Here is a 20,128-nt window from a genome sequence, read left to right on the forward strand (position 1 = left end):
AAGAAGATACGAATTTTAATTAGATAAACTGAGACGGATTATCCAATTATTTTTGACAAGGGTTGCTCGTAATTACGTTAAATCTGTTCTAAGTGCTCGATTACTTTGGCACGTTTATGACATATTCATTAGTTTAAGCTTAGTTAAACAAAAAATTAAAGTTAATGCGCTTATTTTATGCTTATCAATAACAAATAAATAATAATTAATTTAAATAAAAGAACTCCAGAAGTTTTTGGTTTTATTCCCGGTGTCGACTGAATCATATCGAACTCTCTCGATCCTTCCTACACCGACAGTGACTTTATGCTGTCAAATGTAATTTTCGGGTAATATACGAGGAGTTATAGGTTAGAAAAGCAAAATTGAAATTTATCGCAGGATTTCCACTGTTTTTTGTTTTTTTTTTAGTATAAAATTCGTCCTTCAGTTTCCAGTCTAAAATCCCGAAACAGCAGGAACAGCATATTTGTGTCTCGACCTAGACCGCACTCACCAAATTAAATGAGTTTAGGTAAGGTCAAATCAATAATGCAAATTGCCTATTGCCAAATGAAAAAAAGACCAAAGGGGAGTTTTCTTGGGTTCGTTTCGATCCTATACGATTTCATTGGTATGCGCCTCATTTCTGTTGCTACCCTGTGGCGTTTGGGGTGTTAAGTCCTTTTGTTTCATTGGTTAAATATCACTCAAAGTCTCCACACCCCAGAAACTAAACAGACTCTTGGGGCAATATGTGAAACTTTTAGAAGCACTAAAACATTTTAATCCCTACATAGATTCTTGGTCCTCAAATGTTTACATGAAAATTTCTTAGTAATGTTGCTTGTTATTTGCCATTAAACTTTGGCGATTGTTTCCAGTAGGCAATTGGAACTGAAAATAGCATTGAAGTTCAATTGAAATGCCTCGCAGTAAACGGAGGGCTACAGACAATATGAGTTCTACTGATGATGACAGGTATTCCTCTAAGCGCCTTCGCAATTCAAGGTAAGTAAAGACTCACTCAGAAAACAAAAAAATTTTGTGTATTTTTGTGTTTTGGACAGTTTTTGATATGTTTAGTACTCACTATAAAATCAGCAATTAGTTTATGTGCTATCTTTTTAGCATTTTGATAGTTAGTCTGGCACAACATTGACACTACAAGAAAGTAGCTAAAACTGTATGGAACACAATCTGAAAATTGGTTTTAATTAAACCAATCAAGTGAGAGTAACACAATGTCACATTTTCTTTGTGATTCATTTTTAACCATTATATGTTTTATGCAATGTAAGGCTTCTAGTATCTATGACAGGCATTTCACATTGAAATGAGTAAGTACAAGGATTCTCAAATTGACTCAACTTTGATATAACAGAAATCAGTTAGACATAGAGTCTATTGGAAGATTCTTCCAAGGGAAAAAATTCGTCCCTCTCACAGTCTATGTACCAGTCATTTGTAATTTGTCAATATACCAAATCTGATTGTTGTCCTTAGTTAACTGAAAAAGTTTCATCATAAACTCTTCTCTATATGGAATACTTATTCCAAATGTTTGTTACAGCTTTAATTCAATATTCTGGACCTCTTACTTGTATAACTAGTTTGTCCTAGTATTTGCTTCCTCTGTATGAAAACTCCTATGAGAGCCTTTCCCATAATCCAAATTGAAAGTCCCTGTCAAATACATCAGTGATAGCCAAACAAGTCACTCTCTCCAATTTTCACAGGTTCAATTGGCACATGGCAGAACTTGTCTATCACTGGCCACCAAACCATGGATTAATAAAAGGCTGTTAGTATGATTGTCATAGTGAAAACCCAGTGTGAGATGTGGGATTTCAAACACCATCTCTTTTTGGTTACATTGTGCAATTACCATGTCAGTCTTATTACATATTTGTTCCACGTGTCATTTCCAGGAGAGCTTATTGCCAATGGCAACCTCCAAGCGCTGAGCCTCTAGGCTTTGGTGGCGGAGTTTCCTGTAGAGCGTAAATTCTCATATTTGTCTGCTGTAAAAGCCTACCTCTGTCTTGAATTCTCTTTGAATTGACAGACGTGATATACAATATGCCCCATTATAAAAATCACAATTTAACTATATATCGCAAAGGAACCAAATTAACCGTGAAACAATCACATCGTGTAATTTCGCTTGTTTTTTTACCTAGCCTCATCCATCGAAAAAGCGACACCCTGTACAACATACAATAAAGAATACGGCAAATGACTGATAGGTATGCTTCTAGGATTTAAGGTCTTGGATGTTTAAAGTTATTTTCCTCATAGTTCCTACTGTTCTGTAGATATGGAATTCGTAGAAATTTGAGTGTGTAGGTATTCAGATTTTGAAGCTTAAAGTAATTGCACAGTTACTTACTATAAGGCTATTGAATTATCTGTAAAGAAATTCGCGAAAATATCGTTTCAAGTTCATTTAGAACACATTCATACAGGTGCAATAAAACACCTCCGTATTAACTCAAAAGAGATATTTTTATCATGAAACCGATCTCACCCGTAATAATCTCGGAGTTACGCCTGTTTATTTAAAAATAGATCTCCGACAGTTCGCCAGTCTCCTAATCAAATCCCCGGGTTATTATTACCAGAACCAGTGTATTTCCCTCGAGAAAGCAATCATTAAATATTTTATGGATGAAGAGGAGTACGTAATTTTCGCTTAATTGCCCATGCAAACTTATCCCGGCTGAATGTGGTAAATTAAGTTTTTCGCGCTCTTTTTAGTGGGCGAAGAAGTACGCGCGCTGAGGATACTGCCTTTAGCCAAAAGCGATGTTTGACGTGGTTCAGGGAGTACACAAGCCCCGACGATCCGGAAACTTTGGGGCCTGATGGGATGGAAAAGTTCTGCGAGCATATCGGAGTGGATCCCGAAAATGTGGTCATGTTAGTGTTAGCATTTAAAATGCAAGCCCGCCAATTGGGATTCTTCACCAAAGAGGAATGGCTGAAGGGCTTGGCCGAGCTGCAGTGTGATACCATTCAGAAGCTACAATATCGGTTAGAGCATCTGCGTTGCCTTTTAAATGATCAGAATACGTTTAAAGCCATTTATCGATACGCTTATGATTTTGCTAGGGTAAGTATTTGCTAAAGTAGTTGGGTAAATTTGAAAAAATGTAAACTGCCAGCAGGATAAAGATCAAAGAAGTATGGAAATAGACACGGCAAAAGCAATGCTTCAGTTATTGCTGGGCAAACATTGGCCTCTGTATACGCAATTTAGCCAGTTCCTCGAGCAATCGAAGTACAAAGTAATAAATAAGGATCAGTGGTGTAATATTTTAGAGTTTTCGAGGACCATTTGTAATGATCTTTCGAACTATGATGTTGATGGCGCTTGTAAGAATTGCCCTTTGGTTCAGTCGTGGAATTTCTGAGTGTGCAATTTTAGGGCCAGTGATGTTGGACGAATTCGTCGAATGGTTAAAGTCTACAAGGACCAAAAGCGATATCAGTTGAGGGTTGATGATCAAGCATACGCGTAAAACTATTTTTCAAAATTAATTCTGATTACAAGCTGTGTTAACAAATCGTCAAAGGAGTCTTACTATAATTTTAGCGAAGCACCATTACATTTTACTTGCTGTGAGTATAATAATAATTTTGTCTCTGTTAAGCTCAGCTTATCTAAAACTATAGTAGGATAAGCAAAGTCTTCTGTTTTAAAATACCATTAATAAGTTAATACATAGGAATACGCGAGTTGATCAAATTAAGCCGTAATATTTTTGTTGCAGTTAGTGAAAATTGTGCCTGCGAAAGGTACCACTTTTGAGACTTCGCAAGATTAAAGTAAAATGTTTTTACATGAAATAATTGATATAAGCCTACTCTTGAATAAATTATATCAAGAATTTTCACTATTTCATGTAGTTTTTACTAGACTATAATCTGAAATTTTATGCGGCTTTCAAAAGCCATTTGCTACACATTAACACGTTTCGAAACTTCTTAATAAAAATACAGTCGAATATGTTCGTCATTTCGTCACTATTGTCAAATTCTATCATTGTTGAGTTAATTTGAAACGATCATGTTTAATTTTTTCTATGTTTTTCCCTTAAGAGATGACCATTCCAAATATCTACACAAGAATATTATGGCTTTCAAAAGGGACAATTACCCTTTAAATGAGTAATGATGGGATATGAAATTATCACCATCAGAAATCTACAAAAATTAAACCCAATACTTGTTTTAAACATGTAAATTTGATTTTATTTAATAATATGATAAGTTTGACTTAGTGTTTTATTTACAACTGTACATTAAGTAGCATTTGTCATTACTTACTGAGTACGGTAAAGTACTACATACTGCTGTACCTTGCGAAACATCACAACAAGAACAAAGGCAGTCGAAAAAGTCGGTTATTTTGTTGCTCTCTTGATCGTTACTATTATTGAAATAATTACAACTCTAGCTTTCTCCCTTGATATTCAAGAACAAATGTTTTGGCTTTTCTACCTTCATAACAAATCTTGTAACAATGCATGAAGATTCAGTATAAATAAATTAAAAAATTAAAAATGGACAATTGCTCTAAATATGTAAATTTGACTTTATTTAGTAATATTATAAGTTTGACTTATTAAGTACATATGTTATTTACAATATCTGTCTGCCTTCATTTTGCTTCTACGGTCCAGCAATGTTTCGTGGAATGTCCCTTCATCTTTAGCCTTTTTCAATTGATTTCTGTCTTCAGTACAGAGCCTCAATCTCTTGTCTTGGAACTTTTGAAACTTTTTCCTACAAAAATTTTCAATTTTTAACAAAAAAAAAGTATTGAAATTAAAATACTTCAATCAAATCTTAAATTGGAAATAAGAAAATATTCATTGACAAAGCATACAAGTCTGTTTCAATAAGCAAGTAAATTGAATCCAGATCATTAGAAATATGTATACTAGTATACTAATCATAATTCTGATGGTCTCCAGCTAATTTTCTACTCTGTTGGAATGAAGCTAAAATGTTTGTTCATGTTAGTCAGGAAACCATTCCAGAACGGTTTAGGAATCTTTGAGTCATTTCCATTGTAGACTTAATAAAAACATAAGTTTATTTATACTTAGCTAGTTTTCACTTTGAAACTTATCTAACACCAAACAAAGAGACAGCTAATCTTAGAAATGTTCAAAAGGTTCTTGAACACATGAGCTGTTTACTCAAGTATAGGTAACCAAGTGTTATCCTTTGAATAAAATTTCTTAACCCATCATGAGTCTCAAATCTCAATTTCCTGTATGTCCAGATACAAAGAAATTTCAAGTCAAAGTGTCTTGACAAGCAACCAACTACTCAATAATAAACTTACACATAATTTATTTCCACTTGCTTTAAATTCCCTTGCTCTTCTTCAGGCACATCTTTGAATTTATTCACTTCTTTAAAGGTATGTGATCTTATAGTCAAAAAGTGGTCTGTACTGGCCTTCTTTGACTTGGCAACGATGGAATCCTCATCATCTGCAGACATAAAACAATCATTCCATCCTATTAAGGCCATTTTTCCTTCCTAAAAAAGACAATTATTACTTCACATACAATTTCGAAAAAATAAAATCTCATTAAATTACTTCAAAAACTGGTTCCCATTGTTCAACAGGTCCAATAGCATCAGACCTTCCTACCACAACACCATTCTTATTAACACTCAGATACTTGTCATAACCAGACTTAAATGCCACTTTTCTTTCACTGATGAATACCCCTGTTAAGATCTCTTCAGGAGATGGGCCTTCCCCTACTTTATGAGGGGCTCCTAATGTAAATAAACCTAAATCAACGAAATTGTGAGTATTCATTCATAGGCATAATGTGTTAACAATACCATTATCCAATGCTTTAACATACACATGTGATCCAAACTCAATAGAAATAGGTCCAACAATGTCTTCGGTTTTGGATACTTTCCACCAGTTGCCATGATCTATAGAATCAGAGTCTATTTGGGAGGTTTGTTCTGTGTCTTTCTGGCTTTTGTGTTTCCTCTTTTTACTTCTAAAATAGAAAGGTATTATGAAATTGGGTTATTTTTTGAGAGAGCAGTAGCTAAGAAAAGTTCCTATAATGGAAATAAATGATAACTACGTATTATTGAGGACCAAACAGGGTAATACTTACTTGTTTTTTTCACCTTTTAGCTTAAGTTTTCCAGGTTTATATCTTTCATATTCAGACATAGCTTAAGACGAGACTGCTTCTTTGGGTCTTAAAATCAAAATGTCTAGTGGTGTATATAGTGACGACTGATGAGGGAGGAAAAGTACCAGCTTAAGAAATTATTACTGAGTAAAGATTAATAAGAAATTACTAAACAATTTTTAAACAAAATAATAAATCAAAACAAGCTGTAGCCTTTATATAGAAATAACCAGATGTTTTTGACAACTTTGACTTTTAAAAACAATAGTCACAGTGTGGCAACGTCGTTAAGAGAGCGATAGATTTTAACAAAGAAAAAAAAAACAAATGGAATTTAAGTTTATGTATTAAAATTCGGGTAAAATTTCCATTTTGTGCAAAGACAACAATTACTGTAATAGTTATTAAAAAAATGTAAGAGATTCTACAAAAGTATTATGGATTTTGAATATCGTTTTACTGGCACCGGAAATCAGCTGTGACCATTTTGCTGTTTTAGCATTATTTGTGTATGTCAGTTATACAATAACCAGTTCCAGTTACTTGTCAAATAAAATCTTCAAGCTTTCATAAACGTTTAATTTAAAAATATTGGATTTTTCTTTTTTGAAAGATACTCCGAAGGAAAATTTGCAGAGTGCCATTTATATATAAACACTACTTAAGATGAATTCTCTAGTGAAAACTGCAAAACTAGGAGTCTTATGGCGAAAAAATCCTCTCCCTTTGTTAACTACAGTCCGAAACCGTAAGCACTGGCACAAATTCAGATTATATAATAATATTAACTTTTATTATTATTTATTCAATGTCTACCTCTCGCATATATTTCTTTTAGATTGGAATAAAGATTTCATGCCAGGTCCGTGCCCTAAAACTGAGTCAGAAAAAATTGCAGCTGCTAAGAAATATGGCATTCCAGTTGAGGAATATGAAACATATCCTGATGATGGAAGTGGTTGTGGTGATTACCCAAAACTCCCCATAGATCCAGCTGAAGCAAGGGATCCCTTTTATCCTTGGGACTTCCCAGAATTGAAGAGAAACTTTCAGGAAATAGTAAGGATTTAATTAAACAATGTGCAGTACCAAAAAAGAAAATTGTTTTTAGCTACATGATGATTTTGACTGTTATACAGAAGATAGGCTTAACCCCAATGTAAAACTACATTTGCCTATGTGGGCTTTGTGGGCACAGTTTTTTGGAGTAATAGGGTTTTTATGGGTGATTTACCAGTTCTCACAAAATACAAAAATGTTCTTACCTGTTACACCACCTCAGTATATCTATGATGGAAAGGTTCATTATACTTTCGAAACAGATTAAGTGATATGTTAATTTTATGAATATGTTTTTGGTTGAGCAGAAATATAATGATACCCAAAGAAAGAAAACACCTGTTTTTAATATTGTCTGTAATAATTTTTTTTACTTTACAGGGATCTCTATTTGTTTGCCTAAAATCTGCTCAAATTCATTTTTAAGTAAACCCTTCAAAGTTTGTCCATCGTGCTTGTAAATCCAGAGATTTTCTTTTGCAGAATAATCAAAACGTTTTGGACCAGAAGTGGGAGAACTTAGCCAGATCTGCCTATTTGGAGACTGCCGATTAATAACATAAGTTCCATAATTGCCTAAATCTATTGTTAAAACGCCACCCTAAAACACTACAATTCTTAATCTATAACAAGATAAAGTTTAATTTTACCCCATAAACAACATCAGCTTTCTCAAACTTTGGCTCGGTTACCACTAATTCATCAAAGTACTCAGCTAACGTGTTTAGAGTTTCTTCACACACCCTTTCAAATGTATTTGAATCTACTAAATCAAATTTTATTGCTACTGAATAGCATTGGAGATAAGGTAGGAGGTTATGGTTACTGCAAATGCTATGAGGGCTTCTATGTAGAATATTGTTGCTTTTTTGTTTGATTCTTCTTGCATGACTGCTACATGTTCTATGGATTTTTAAGTTTCTTGCTCTAGATAGAGAAACTCCTAGGATTTTCAGTAAGTTTTGACATTTTTTTAGAAGCATTATGAGAAGTTTTGAGAAGCACAAGGGCATTGAGTAATTAGGCTAATTAAATTTGGAATAAGCTCTTTTGATTCTATTTAAATTAAACAATTTTGATGAGAACTACTTAATTAAGGAATTTTTGCTTATTTTCAAATTTTAGGTTAACTATAATGATATATGTGTCAAACACAATTCATCCCTGTCACAATAACTCTTTCCTTCTCACTCAAGTTTCGTAAATCTTTATTGATGTGTATGACTGGTTGCTGGCTTGTAACTTCATCCAAATTTATCGACTTTTGAATTATTATTGAATCGCTCTAACTCAGTTTTTTTAGTTTTCAAATTTGAAATTGAATTTAATTAATCCTCATATAATATAATTAATTCCCTGTATGAATGAAGTTCCTGAATGGGCCCTGCAACCCTACATTCAAGATCAGTCAACAACACAAATTTTCTTTATATCGTGTTAACCATCTTGTTAATACCAGAAAATTTCTCGGATTTCTGTCGTCTGACCATCATTGACCTTAATTGGAACTTATAATAATTTTTCAACCCTTAAACCCATTAATCCAATTTTTCCCATTCTCCTAACATCTCAATTTCCATTTCCAATTTTCTGATACATGTCAGTCCTGCGCATACGAGTTCTCAAACGAATTTCACTATTGAAATTCGCCATGAGTCATGCGCCGCGTTTGTCCTGTTGTTGTTCTACATCAGCCATGTTCACGGTCTAAATTTTTCAAATAATTATTGTATTTCGCACGTCTACGCAACGAATCCCTGAAAATGGCGGGGAATACGGGAATGGAGCAACTGATTCCCATCGTCAACAAGCTGCAGGATGCTTTCACCCAACTGGGGGTGCATATGACATTGGACCTACCACAAATCGCTGTTGTGGGCGGACAATCTGCAGGGAAAAGTTCAGTTCTGGAGAACTTCGTTGGAAAGTAAGTCCAGTTTTCCTCTGTTTTGGTCATACTTCAAACATCCCAGTTGAAATTTCAATGCACTTTTGTTTGACCCAGTTCCAGGGACCTAGTAATACCCCTTAATCACCTTTCCACCTGAAACACATAAGTGAAATTAACCCATTGTTTCTCATTTAACACAATAGGAAGCTTTAATATAAAGTCGTGGTAAAGAGAGTTTTAACTCCACACTCAAATAAGGTCACCAGTTTATTGACATCTGATTTATTACTTTTCAGAGACTTCCTTCCTAGAGGCTCTGGAATAGTGACCCGGCGACCTTTAATTCTGCAGCTGATTCATGCAAATGCTGGTAAGAACTCCTATACAATCATCTAATGCTATGTTTCTTGTACCAGTTCAAACTTAATCAATAATTTGTGGACATGACTCTTTTATTTATTGATTTGCTTTTAATGTGGTTCTCTTAAATTTTATTGCCTTTTTTGTAGTTAATCTCAAGTTGTTTTTGCATAGAATATTCTGCTTATCAGGTTAATCCTCTAAGTAATAAATAAAATTTCTATTTAGAATTTTAAATTTTCAATGAGTTGAGTGACTAATTATTAGTAACATATTTGGTTTAATTGTGACTGAGAATATGATGAAATTGCAATTTTGAAATATGTACATGAGACAAAGTTTAAATTCATGTTTGTACAAACTATGATTTCAGTGAGTGATCAGTGATGAGTATTTCAGTGACATATATGCCAGGAATTGTCACTATTAGTTGGTATATACTGTTTTAATTTTTTAATAATTTTTGGTTATTTTTAAGTTTTATTTTGCCCCAACCGTGCTGAGAATACTGAGGCAAAACAATAAATTTTCACTGTTCCTAATACTATAATATTTTGGTGCTGTAAAGTTAACCTGCCACTAGAGGTGTTTCTGTATGGTAATGTGTACAATTACAGTAGGTGTATGGTTGACTACCTTTTCCTAGAAAGTAATTTCCTATTTCATTAGATACAAATCAATTTTATGAATGAGTAAACAGTAGATTCTTATACCAAACTTCTTAACTGGAAGTGTCTTGCATGTCTGAAACTGGTCAGGAATGATAATCTGAAGTCAAAGTATGTCATAATATTGCAATGTTTCCAGGGTTTGTAGTTCCCAGTGTTTTCCAGATATTTCTGGAGTTATTTGAAATTTACCTTGTTTTTTGCTTTTGCAAGCCTACCTAATGAGGAGTGTAACAAACCTCTGCTTTTTCTTAAGAAATGTGTTTCCCCCAAAATTTTTTGAACTGTTTTTATAACAAAAATTTAACAGAACAACCTTTCAGGAACACCTGTGTATAGTGAGTGGCCAAAAAAAGTTATGCATTTATGCATATTTAATAGGAATTGCCCTTTGTTTCATTATTATGGTATTTTGTAATGTGTAAATTCAGAACATTGCCAAGATGAGTTTGCTTCCTTTAGTATACTGATCTCTCTCAGTGACAGAAAATGCTATTTTTGTCGATTAAACAATATACTATTTTCTGTTGGCAATAAAAGTTTTAGTTGTAATGACTGAGCATTTGAATTGGCCACTGTCAACAAAATCATATTTTTATCTAAAAAAGTAATTCAGCAAAATATAAAAAAATTAATATTTTTCCCAAAAAATTTACATTTTTACCTTATGTGAAACATTGAAATTGGCAACTGAAATAAGTAAATTTGATTAGTTCCAGGGTAAAATATGTTACAGTTTGATATTAACCCATTAAAGCCCATAGGCACATAAATGTGCCAAAGAATTTTTTTTTTTTTTTTCAAAAAATATATAAACTTAGAGCTAAATATTTGCGAGGGCGTTCTTTGTGATGTGCTTGCATTTCATAAATTTTTATTAAAATTTATAATTAGTAATTTTTCATAAATTGGTAAATATGCAATGCGATGCACAGCTGTTGTCCTAACGTGTTTGCATTATAATAAGTAATTTTTTTTTTGCTTACTTGCACTGTTTTATAACATAACGATTTGCATTTTTCTTACACTACACACCTTGTTCGACAGTCCTATAAAAAAAATCAATTTTTATTTACAGTAATATGTTGTTTTGATTTAAAAAAATGCTGGCACATTAATGTGCCACCATTTTTTTTGTACTTCCAATTAAAATAAAATTGAAATCTGCATTAATACATCTAATTAGTGTCTATAGTTCTCCATGAACGTAGTTTTTGTAAGAATTGAACAAAATAAAAGTTATGGGCACTAATGGGTTAAATAAAAAGATAGCAAATAGCTTCACCATTTTTAAAAATAATTATACAGTTCCACTTTAATGCTTGGAAAAGAATCTTTTCTCAAAGAAACCATAAGCCCTGATCTACTATACTTCCCATTATGTCAGTTTTAAAAATTATTGCTATAATAAAAAACCTGATGAGCTTGTCTTATGTAGGATAAAATTCTCTATAACTTTTTCATTTATACTGTTTTCCTAGAACCAATAATAATTTCGCTAGATCGGTTTAAAGTAATTGGTAATATTTGGTTTTTGTAAAATATATATAAGCCCTGACTGTTTTCACAAAATCAAAGATAACATTAAATTAATTCCGATAAACTGCAATTCATTCTTCTGCTAACCTATTTTGTAACTGCTAATTATTAAGGTTCCGGTAGTAAGCATCAAAGAAAACTCACCCCGCATATCCAGGTCTCCATTTTTCGGAAAAACTGTAAACATTCAAGCAATTGGTCAACCGGATATAAATTCCTTATGAAAACAATACATACACCCCTAATTTGAATTACGCTGTATACATTATTTTTTAACAAACATTATGTACCCCCTTGTAGAAAGTAAAGACTTTAAAAAGAATTTAAAACCATCATTTGGTCCATTTTACTTATCTATATGTTTATGTTTAAATATTTAAAAACATTATTTTCTGAAATTATAATTTAAGTCATGATTTAAATTGAAAAAAATCATTTAATTTAGATGGCGATTTAAATAATTAAATTAAATAAAAAGTAATTTAAATCAACTGATTTCAAATCTCCCAACCCTGCTGTCCTAACTATTTACTGGGTCAACCACCAATGCAGACCTCTATCTATGTACAAAGACCACAGAATTGAACTGCACCATAATGTATTGTTATTTGAGAGTGACAAAGTTGAGAATAATTTCAACGAGTTATAGATATGATCTTTACCAACAATTTCTGAATGTATATTCCCGAACCTAACGAGAGGATTTCTGCTCAGCGATTAAATACAGCAAAAAAGGGTGACAGACTAACATAGCTTGATAATTTTGAAGATAAAGGAGTTTTTATTCATAAAAACATCTCTTATATCGGTAATGAAGCATTTGCCGACATATGCTCTTATTAATTTTATGGTCGAAATGAGGTCCTTTTAAGAACATTAAAGGTATTTACCAAAATGTGTTTTTCATCAATATAATTGATTCGAATAAGCATTTTTTCGAGAAACTTATCCCTGATTTTTCGTTGAATTGATACAAGACTTACAGGAAGCATGCATTGTCACCTGGTAAAGTACTCATTTTCTAAAGGGGAATGGCAAGCGGGAATTAAAAATGAGTTTTTATTTCACTGAAAGGAAGATTATATATTCACTGAGTTGCATGGATAATAGCCATGCTTTTTGTAACCAACGAAGGGAAAGTGTTTCATTACAATTTCATGGTTAATGTCTCCTTTATTAAACCGTTCTAACATGGCACAATGCCAGAATTGGCTTATATTAGTTAGAGAGCATCCTCAAAGCATTTCAATAGATTGATAATCATTGTTCAACCCTGTCATAATACGTAGATAACATTCTTTATATATTTTATCTCTCTAAGCTTAAGCAGGAAATCTAGAGGAAAGATGATTTTTTAATGCGATTTCCTGAGTTGTCCAATGCCATAAATGATAAGAATTACTCATAAGCAGCGTTAAATTATTTACAGAGTATGGAGAATTTTTGCATTGCAAGGGAAAGAAATTTGTTGACTTCGACGAGATCCGCCGAGAAATCGAGGCGGAAACTGACCGCGTCACCGGTAGTAACAAGGGAATATCAAACATTCCCATTAATTTGCGGGTCTATTCTCCTAACGGTAAAAATCACTTCTCAACAAAACTTATTTACTTCTATTAAAAAATCGTTTTGCAGTTCTTAACCTGACGTTGATTGATCTTCCCGGCCTAACCAAAGTCCCAATCGGCGATCAGCCCGCTGACATCGAGCAACAGATCAGAGGCATGATCCTGCAGTTCATCAAGAGAGACTCTTGCCTCATATTGGCAGTCACGCCGGCAAATACCGATTTGGCCAACTCCGACGCTTTGAAACTGGCCAAGGAGGTTGATCTACAGGGTAGGATTTTGTCGATTCAGCTATCAATTTTAATAAGAAGCTAATTTCTATAGCAGTCAAGAGCTTTCGTGAAAATTAGCTTGTAGTTAATGTTATGTCACATTACTAGTTTTGGCACTAAGCTTTTTGGTACTCTTAGGAATTCGCACCATCGGTGTTATAACTAAGCTAGATTTGATGGATGAAGGGACAGACGCTCGCGATATTTTGGAAAATAAATTGTTGCCCTTAAGGCGAGGGTATATAGGAGTGGTCAACAGATCTCAGAAGGACATTGAGGGAAGGAAAGATATTAATGCAGCTCTTGCCGCTGAGCGCAAGTTCTTTCTTAGGTAACTTTCCTGATTTTACTGGAAAATTAAAAAAATTAAAGGGTGTTTTTGCAATAGTCATCCATCTTACCGTCATTTGGCCGACCGTTTGGGTACGCCTTACCTGCAGAGAGTTCTCAACCAACAATTGACGAATCACATTAGAGACACTTTGCCGGGGCTGAGGGATAAATTACAGAAGCAGTTGCTCACTTTGGAGAAGGACGTGGATCAATTTAAACACTTCAGACCCGACGATCCAGCTATTAAAACTAAAGCGATGTTGCAGTAAGTTTTTTATCATTAGTTACTAACATTGCCATTAGTTTCTGGTAGAACTGAGAAACGCTGCATATGTGTAAATATTTTTAAAGGATGTTAGTATGTCAAGAAACTCCAAAAAATCAAGCGGTTGGGTTGTTTTTACTAGCCCGGAATATAAATTTGCAGAATGATTCAGCAGTTGCAAACAGACTTCGAACGCACGATTGAAGGATCTGGATCGGCTCAAATTAATACCAACGAATTATCGGGCGGTGCCAAAATCAACCGATTATTCCACGAACGTTTTCCTTTTGAAATTGTTAAAATGGAGTTCGATGAGAAGGAACTGAGGCGAGAAATTGCGTTTGCGATCAGGAATATTCACGGTATTAGGGTAAGTAAACTGTAAAAGTTTTATTTCACCATTTTTCTGTAGAAATTAAGGGGAGAGAAATGAATTTAATGAATTTTAGGTCGGCCTTTTCACTCCGGACATGGCGTTTGAGGCAATAGTAAAAAAGCAAATATCCAGATTAAAAGAGCCGTCGCTCAAATGCGTCGATCTTGTAGTCACCGAATTATCCAATGTTGTTCGGATGTGCACTGATAAGGTATATAAGATATATATCAGGTCAATTGGATTTTTATACACAGTATGAAATTTAGATGACGCGGTACCCGAGGCTGCGCGAGGAAGCGGAGCGTATCATCACCACGCAGATCCGCCAAAAAGAACAATATTGTAAGGAACAAATTTGTCTTTTGAACGACTGTGAGCTAGCCTACATGAACACAAATCATGAGGATTTCATTGGTTTTGCAAAGTGAGTGAATTGTAGGATAATTTGATAACAGTTATTTGAATGTGTCCTTTCCAAAAGTGCCCAAAATCAGTCGGAAGCAGCAGCCGCGAAAGGGTCTCGATCACTGGGCAACCAAGTAATAAGGAAAGGCTACATGTGTATACACAATTTAGGTATAATGAAGGGGGGTTCACGTGACTACTGGTTTGTCCTCACTTCCGAGAACATTTCCTGGTTCAAGGACGAGGAGGAGCGCGAGAAGAAATATATGTTGCCGTTGGATGGCCTCAAACTAAGGGATATTGAACAAGGGTTCATGTCAAGGAGACACATGTTCGCGTTGTTCAATCCAGACGGCAGGAATGTTTATAAGGCGAGTGTTATTTGAATATTTATTTATGTTGAATTAAAATTGTTGCCCCATAAGTGGGGTTATACAAGGTATGTCCTAATGTGCCGACAAATTCAGGAATCAAATATTATATATATATCTAAAAGACAGTGGCACTATAATCCCGCCATTTGATCGCTTGTATCAGCGATTTTTTCGTGCTAGTTAGTTGGACCACAGATTGCATGTAGTGGTGCATTGGCCACAGGGATATCCCCGGAAGACTCATAATAATAACGCTTCGTCCGAGATCATCGCCTCTATTATACGTTGTGTTTATACTTAATAAATATCCAAATTCACAAAGAGAAAAATAGTATTACGTGAACATTTCTTATATAGTCATGAAGTTTTCAGGTTTATTGATTACCGTTTTATTTATTTCGTACAGGATTTCAAACAATTGGAGTTGAGTTGCGAGACGCTGGACGAAGTAGATTCCTGGAAAGCGTCGTTCTTGAGGGCGGGAGTTTACCCCGAGAAACAGACTGAACAAGTCAACGGGGAAGAGGTAATTGAGTTGCCAAAAAATAATTATCAATGATTTTATTGTTTTCTTTTAATAGACCATCAACGAAGGTGCTACTAGCTCCATGGATCCCCAGCTGGAAAGGCAAGTGGAGACCATCCGAAACTTGGTGGACAGTTACATGAGAATCGTCACGAAGACAACGAGGGATTTGGTGCCCAAGACGATTATGCATATGATCATTAACGATTGCAAGGACTTCATCAACGGCGAGTTACTTGCTCATATTTATGCCAGTGGCGATCAAGTAAGAGAAAATTCCTATTTTTTGTAAAAGGCGTTTCTCAAAGCACAGCTTTTAACTACATGTAATATCCCACATCAATTACTTCCTTCAATCTTTTGTTTTTTAAAATTAACATTGATGCTTTTAGTGCATGGAATATTCTATAATACTACATTTGTTTTTTTGTTGATTATTAATTCGGTTTTAACTACATGGTCAGATGAAAATGATTTCCTATTTGATTTTTTCTTAGTCTCAACTCATGGAAGAAGCTCCTGAGGAAGCTCAGAAACGCGAGGAAATGATGCGCATGTATCACGCGTGCAAAGAAGCATTACACATAATCGGGGATGTTTCAATGGCAACCGTGTCCACACCAGTGCCACCACCTGTTAAAAACGACTGGCTAGCCAGCGGACTGGACAATCCGCGACTCTCTCCGCCCAGTCCTGGTGGACCTAGAAAGCCCACTCCGCAAATGGGTACTGTAGGATCTAGTGGTAAAGAAAGAATAGTTTGGGCAAGAAGTATGAACTTTATGAAAGTTCATATTAATAAATAAAAAATACAGAGTGTCTAAAACTGCAATTACGAAAGGTTTTGAAGCACTCTGATATACAGTGGAAAAGTTAACACCAAATGGGTATTTTTTTTTAACTATAAATTTGTTTAATTTGGTGATTAGCTAAAAAAATAAACAAAAGTCTTATTATTCAATTAAATGAATAATATGATCCAAAATTTTATAAATTTCAATAGGACACAATGACAGTGGACATATTGAGAATACAACTATAAACAATCCCTTAACAGTAAAAACCAAGACTTTTATGTTACTGAATTCAGATTAAAAAAGAGGTTTAGATTCCAATTTTGAAAATCCAGAACCTTATTTAAGAAAAACAAAGTTGATATTAGTTGTAGGAGAACGAAACTTCGAATTTTGAATCTGATAGTGCCGTATTGCAGAGGACAAAACGTGACAATGATAAAGTGTCTGTTCTGTTTCATTCGTATATGTCCGGCTGCAGTTAAAATTTACCAAATTTTAAATCAGCATTTTGTCAACCTCTAAAATACGCAAATTTTGTCCCATTTGATCGACATTGTATTTGTTACCGTTTCCAAGATTTCCAACTGTTCATTCTTGTGTGGGACACCCTGTATATGAAACTTACGCCTTTCATAAACACCAGCGTTTCTTTTCGAGCAGTGGTTAATGTGTGATTTTAGCTCAATGTATTTCTTTTGTTCTTAGGTTCCTTGGGCTCCAGAGTGCCTCCTCCACCACCAGCAGGGGGAACTGGGCGTCCTGCTCCAGCAATTCCCAACAGACCAGGAGGTGGCGCTCCTCCAATGCCCCCTGGGCGACCCCAAGGCCAGGCCTTGCCTGCTCCCTTAATTCCCACGTGAGTACTTAGATTTGTTATTTACATTTAACATTTTTTAAAACACTGCTGCTAGCGTAATTCCGGTAATTAAATGGATTAAGCTGATTAATGAAAGCGGCATGCGACGGGAAAAATGAGCGTTTAACGTATTAGAAAAGATCGAGCAAATAGTGTAATTCATTGATTTCAGTGACCAAGAAAAAGTTCATATTATAAAAGAAGGTGCAAGATAATTACATCTGAAACAGATTCAATTCTTCATCTTACAATTAAATCTATAAATCAAGATCAGCGCACTTGTATTTTTCCAGCTGGCCCAGGAAGTAGGGTACAAGTGATATTTTTAGTTTTAGTTGAAGAGTAAATTGAAAATATAGAAACGCGTATGTTTTAATGACATTTTTTAATTCAAAATGGCGCCATAACGTTTTAAAAACGATTGCATCAAAGGTGAAATCGCGGTTATCGTTGATTTTGCAAATAATCTCCAAGTGAAGGTTGAATGTCATTTGTTTTGAAAGTTATTATTAACACTAATCAACTATGGCGGTGATTTGGATTTTGCTGCGATTGTTTGTAAAAGAAACGCCATTTTGGTTTTTCAAAAAAAATCCCAAGTTTGGATGGCGATACCATGTATTGTATCTTGTTCCGTGTGTCACCAGACATACTCACATTTTTTAGGGCGTAATAAAAATCCAGCATTTTATTTTCAGGAGGCGTTAAGAGTACTGCATTCCTTTCTGGAGTGCCCTTAAAACGGATTTTTCAGTTTCTCATAGAAATTACTGTTACGCATTACGAACAATTATTATTATTGTAAAAATGAACCATTATTGTGTATAGAGGGAAATAGTAATTCCTCGGTATTATCTCTGCATTTCACTATAAATAGTTACTATAGATAAGATTTAAAGGTCTTTGATCGTGCAAATATCTCAAACCTGCTCTAGCTGTCTTCAGTTATTTGCTCAGTCAGAAACAAGCTCGGGAAATGGGGAAACAGTATCGATAAAATTTCCTCATTGGCGCAAACTTTTAGTAGCTCAAATTCGGTTTTGTCGATGCTGTTATTATCCAAGCTCTGCTATTAAGACATGTCTTATCTGGTGTTTAACAGCCGGGCGCAGGGAGGGGTCCAGGTGCCGCAGCAGGTGCAGATGGCTGTAGGCCGGGCCGTCACCCAAGCCGCCGTCAATGAACTTACTAATGCCTTCAGGTTTAAGTAAATATGATCATACTTGGAGAGGGCTTCACAAGACTACCATTACGTCAGTTCCAAGAAGCAGTCAAATTTGACGTAATGGTAAAGCATCTTGGGAATGGTCCTTTGCGTTTGCCTCTTGTAATGTGTGTTAACGATCGCAGTTATATGTATTAACAACCTGTCAGTGGCTTTGTTCTTTGTTTGTGGCACGTTAATGGTGATCGAGAGTTTCATTTTTTGGGTGATCATGGTTCATGTATCGTGGGAAAATATTATGATGAGTTCTGAATATATATTCAACATATCTTAGGCTTTTTAAACTCGGCTAAAGTAGGCGTCGTAACGTTGAGTTTTGAGATTAAAAAATAAGAGGTACAAAATAAATTATGTTATTTATTATATCGAAAAACGTAACAAAAATAGCAAAAAAGTCTCCTTAGCATAAATGTATCTTGCACGCCATTTTATGCTTACGGCTAGAGAGCTAATGTGTAGCGTACTCGCGGATTTCAAGTATCCACATAAAGATATTAAAACAAGATGTAGAAGTATACTCATAAACTAATGGTCAATTACTGGCACTCCTTTAACGGTCTTGTTAAGCTAAAATAATAGTAAATAACTTGTTATGCGATATTTAAGTAACTTAGCAGTTCTCTGAAGTCGATGTGCATTTGTAAGGTAGACTAGCAATGAAAATTTCATTTGCAAACTTATGTAGATTAAAATTGCATTATATTACCTCAAATATCAGCAGATATGGTGTAGTAATAATGCTTAAATATTGTAATATTGTATTGTTGGTACTCAAAATGTTACTGAGATAAAAGTTTATTGTAATTAAATATTTTAACAGTTGAAAGAGTATTGATGCAGGAAACCACGTTTATTGATATAACACTGGTAGTCTGCATCGCGAACTACAGCAGTCGTGTGCTTTACTTGTATGTGCACACACGTTATATTATGTAGTTACCTGTAAATATAGACCTACAAATTGGCTCATCTATTTTATTTTCCCTACTAACCCTTCATTCATAAACGGTGTATGTATTAACAAAGTAACTGTTTTGTGTTCGTTCTACTTTCGCAAGTGATTTGAGGCTGAAATGGTGAGTTTAATAACTAGCTTAGTCACATCATATGATTTATTTTTTCAAAAACTTAAAATGTTTTCCAATTCCAGTCGGCCCATGCCCAACGTCCCTCCGAGAATACCAGACAGGCCGTACCCTGCCAAACCCAATTAGCCCTGTAAACGCCCTGTAATCTCATCGAGACCAAACGTCTAGATACCTGGAACCGCATCCTCGCAGGTGCAGCCTCACTGTGATTGTACCAAGTAAGCCGTCTGTTTTAATGACAAAAGCAAGCTAGTCTTTGTTTATGACGAAGAGTATTAATTTAGTTAAGTGACATTTTGAGATGTATATTTGTAATAAATGTTTTGTAAATATCATGGGGAGTGTCAATGAAGCAATAA

General features: G+C 34.6%; 6 protein-coding genes across 12 annotated transcripts in view; 3 read left to right on the forward strand and 3 right to left on the reverse strand.

Moving 5' to 3' along the window:
• The window catches only part of TfIIB (transcription factor IIB), a 108,963-nt gene that overhangs the window by 11,339 nt on the left and 77,496 nt on the right, over positions 1–20,128 (reverse strand). The gene's annotated exons all lie outside the window — the stretch shown is intronic.
• Positions 327–4,260, forward strand: SCCRO4 (DCN1-like protein SCCRO4). Of its 6 annotated transcripts, XM_066389471.1 has the most exons (6): positions 327–350; positions 412–514; positions 864–990; positions 2,740–3,094; positions 3,147–3,357; positions 3,410–4,260. In XM_066389471.1, exons 3-6 carry the CDS (start codon positions 905–907, stop codon positions 3,475–3,477), a joined length of 720 nt encoding a protein of 239 aa, XP_066245568.1. In that variant the 5' UTR covers positions 327–350; positions 412–514; positions 864–904; the 3' UTR covers positions 3,478–4,260. The 6 variants fall into 6 exon arrangements, with proteins under 6 accessions (XP_066245568.1, XP_066245561.1, XP_066245584.1 ...); XM_066389464.1 differs by lacking the exon at positions 327–350 and having other exon boundaries at positions 357–514; XM_066389487.1 differs by lacking the exon at positions 327–350 and having other exon boundaries at positions 357–514; positions 3,150–3,357.
• Positions 4,594–6,322, reverse strand: FRG1 (FSHD region gene 1). The gene is made up of 5 exons (XM_066389439.1): positions 6,147–6,322; positions 5,854–6,023; positions 5,600–5,799; positions 5,339–5,538; positions 4,594–4,770 (listed from the first exon to the last, which is right to left on the reverse strand). Exons 1-5 carry the CDS (start codon positions 6,203–6,205, stop codon positions 4,623–4,625), a joined length of 777 nt encoding a protein of 258 aa, XP_066245536.1. The 5' UTR covers positions 6,206–6,322; the 3' UTR covers positions 4,594–4,622.
• Positions 6,757–7,562, forward strand: ND-ASHI (NADH:ubiquinone oxidoreductase subunit ASHI). Its single transcript, XM_066394207.1, has 3 exons — positions 6,757–6,915; positions 7,006–7,226; positions 7,279–7,562. Exons 1-3 carry the CDS (start codon positions 6,834–6,836, stop codon positions 7,492–7,494), a joined length of 519 nt encoding a protein of 172 aa, XP_066250304.1. The 5' UTR covers positions 6,757–6,833; the 3' UTR covers positions 7,495–7,562.
• Positions 7,563–8,337, reverse strand: fh (frataxin). Its single transcript, XM_066394193.1, has 2 exons — positions 7,877–8,337; positions 7,563–7,827 (listed from the first exon to the last, which is right to left on the reverse strand). Exons 1-2 carry the CDS (start codon positions 8,237–8,239, stop codon positions 7,597–7,599), a joined length of 594 nt encoding a protein of 197 aa, XP_066250290.1. The 5' UTR covers positions 8,240–8,337; the 3' UTR covers positions 7,563–7,596.
• Positions 8,872–20,099, forward strand: shi (dynamin-1 shibire). 2 transcript variants are annotated; one of them, XM_066388732.1, is made up of 16 exons: positions 8,872–9,153; positions 9,414–9,487; positions 13,114–13,263; positions 13,320–13,523; positions 13,663–13,855; positions 13,913–14,122; positions 14,285–14,492; positions 14,572–14,709; positions 14,765–14,922; positions 14,980–15,274; positions 15,684–15,803; positions 15,859–16,068; positions 16,301–16,547; positions 17,306–17,456; positions 18,559–18,663; positions 19,832–20,099. In XM_066388732.1, the coding sequence occupies exons 1-16, from the start codon at positions 8,990–8,992 to the stop codon at positions 19,893–19,895; spliced, it is 2,691 nt and encodes an 896-aa protein (XP_066244829.1). In that variant the 5' UTR covers positions 8,872–8,989; the 3' UTR covers positions 19,896–20,099. The 2 variants fall into 2 exon arrangements, with proteins under 2 accessions (XP_066244829.1, XP_066244834.1); XM_066388737.1 differs by lacking the exons at positions 18,559–18,663; positions 19,832–20,099 and adding an exon at positions 18,158–18,534 and having other exon boundaries at positions 17,306–17,460.

This window comes from Euwallacea similis, chromosome 1, assembly GCF_039881205.1.
Source record: "Euwallacea similis isolate ESF13 chromosome 1, ESF131.1, whole genome shotgun sequence".
In the NCBI taxonomy this organism is placed as follows: domain Eukaryota; kingdom Metazoa; phylum Arthropoda; class Insecta; order Coleoptera; family Curculionidae; genus Euwallacea; species Euwallacea similis.

What these genes read in the sequence shown, in the direction of transcription:
- SCCRO4 (XM_066389471.1), top strand. Translation starts at nt 905, where the DNA reads ATGCCTCGCAGTAAACGGAGGGCTACAGACAATATGAGTTCTACTGAT. An exon ending in AAGCGCCTTCGCAATTCAAG is followed by an intron (nt 991 to 2,739) that starts GTAAGTAAAGAC and finishes CGCTCTTTTTAG; the next exon opens with TGGGCGAAGAAGTACGCGCG. An exon ending in ACGCTTATGATTTTGCTAGG is followed by an intron (nt 3,095 to 3,146) that starts GTAAGTATTTGC and finishes GTAAACTGCCAG; the next exon opens with CAGGATAAAGATCAAAGAAG.
- FRG1 (XM_066389439.1), bottom strand. Translation starts at nt 6,205, where the DNA reads ATGTCTGAATATGAAAGATATAAACCTGGAAAACTTAAGCTAAAAGGT. An exon ending in CTAAAAGGTGAAAAAAACAA is followed by an intron (nt 6,024 to 6,146) that starts GTAAGTATTACC and finishes TTTCTATTTTAG; the next exon opens with AAGTAAAAAGAGGAAACACA. An exon ending in TGTTAAAGCATTGGATAATG is followed by an intron (nt 5,800 to 5,853) that starts GTATTGTTAACA and finishes TCGTTGATTTAG; the next exon opens with GTTTATTTACATTAGGAGCC.
- ND-ASHI (XM_066394207.1), top strand. Translation starts at nt 6,834, where the DNA reads ATGAATTCTCTAGTGAAAACTGCAAAACTAGGAGTCTTATGGCGAAAA. An exon ending in GTTAACTACAGTCCGAAACC is followed by an intron (nt 6,916 to 7,005) that starts GTAAGCACTGGC and finishes TATTTCTTTTAG; the next exon opens with ATTGGAATAAAGATTTCATG. An exon ending in AGAGAAACTTTCAGGAAATA is followed by an intron (nt 7,227 to 7,278) that starts GTAAGGATTTAA and finishes AATTGTTTTTAG; the next exon opens with CTACATGATGATTTTGACTG.
- fh (XM_066394193.1), bottom strand. Translation starts at nt 8,239, where the DNA reads ATGCCCTTGTGCTTCTCAAAACTTCTCATAATGCTTCTAAAAAAATGT. An exon ending in AAGCTGATGTTGTTTATGGG is followed by an intron (nt 7,828 to 7,876) that starts GTAAAATTAAAC and finishes GTAGTGTTTTAG; the next exon opens with GGTGGCGTTTTAACAATAGA.
- shi (XM_066388732.1), top strand. Translation starts at nt 8,990, where the DNA reads ATGGCGGGGAATACGGGAATGGAGCAACTGATTCCCATCGTCAACAAG. An exon ending in CTGGAGAACTTCGTTGGAAA is followed by an intron (nt 9,154 to 9,413) that starts GTAAGTCCAGTT and finishes ATTACTTTTCAG; the next exon opens with AGACTTCCTTCCTAGAGGCT. An exon ending in CAAGGAGGTTGATCTACAGG is followed by an intron (nt 13,524 to 13,662) that starts GTAGGATTTTGT and finishes TGGTACTCTTAG; the next exon opens with GAATTCGCACCATCGGTGTT.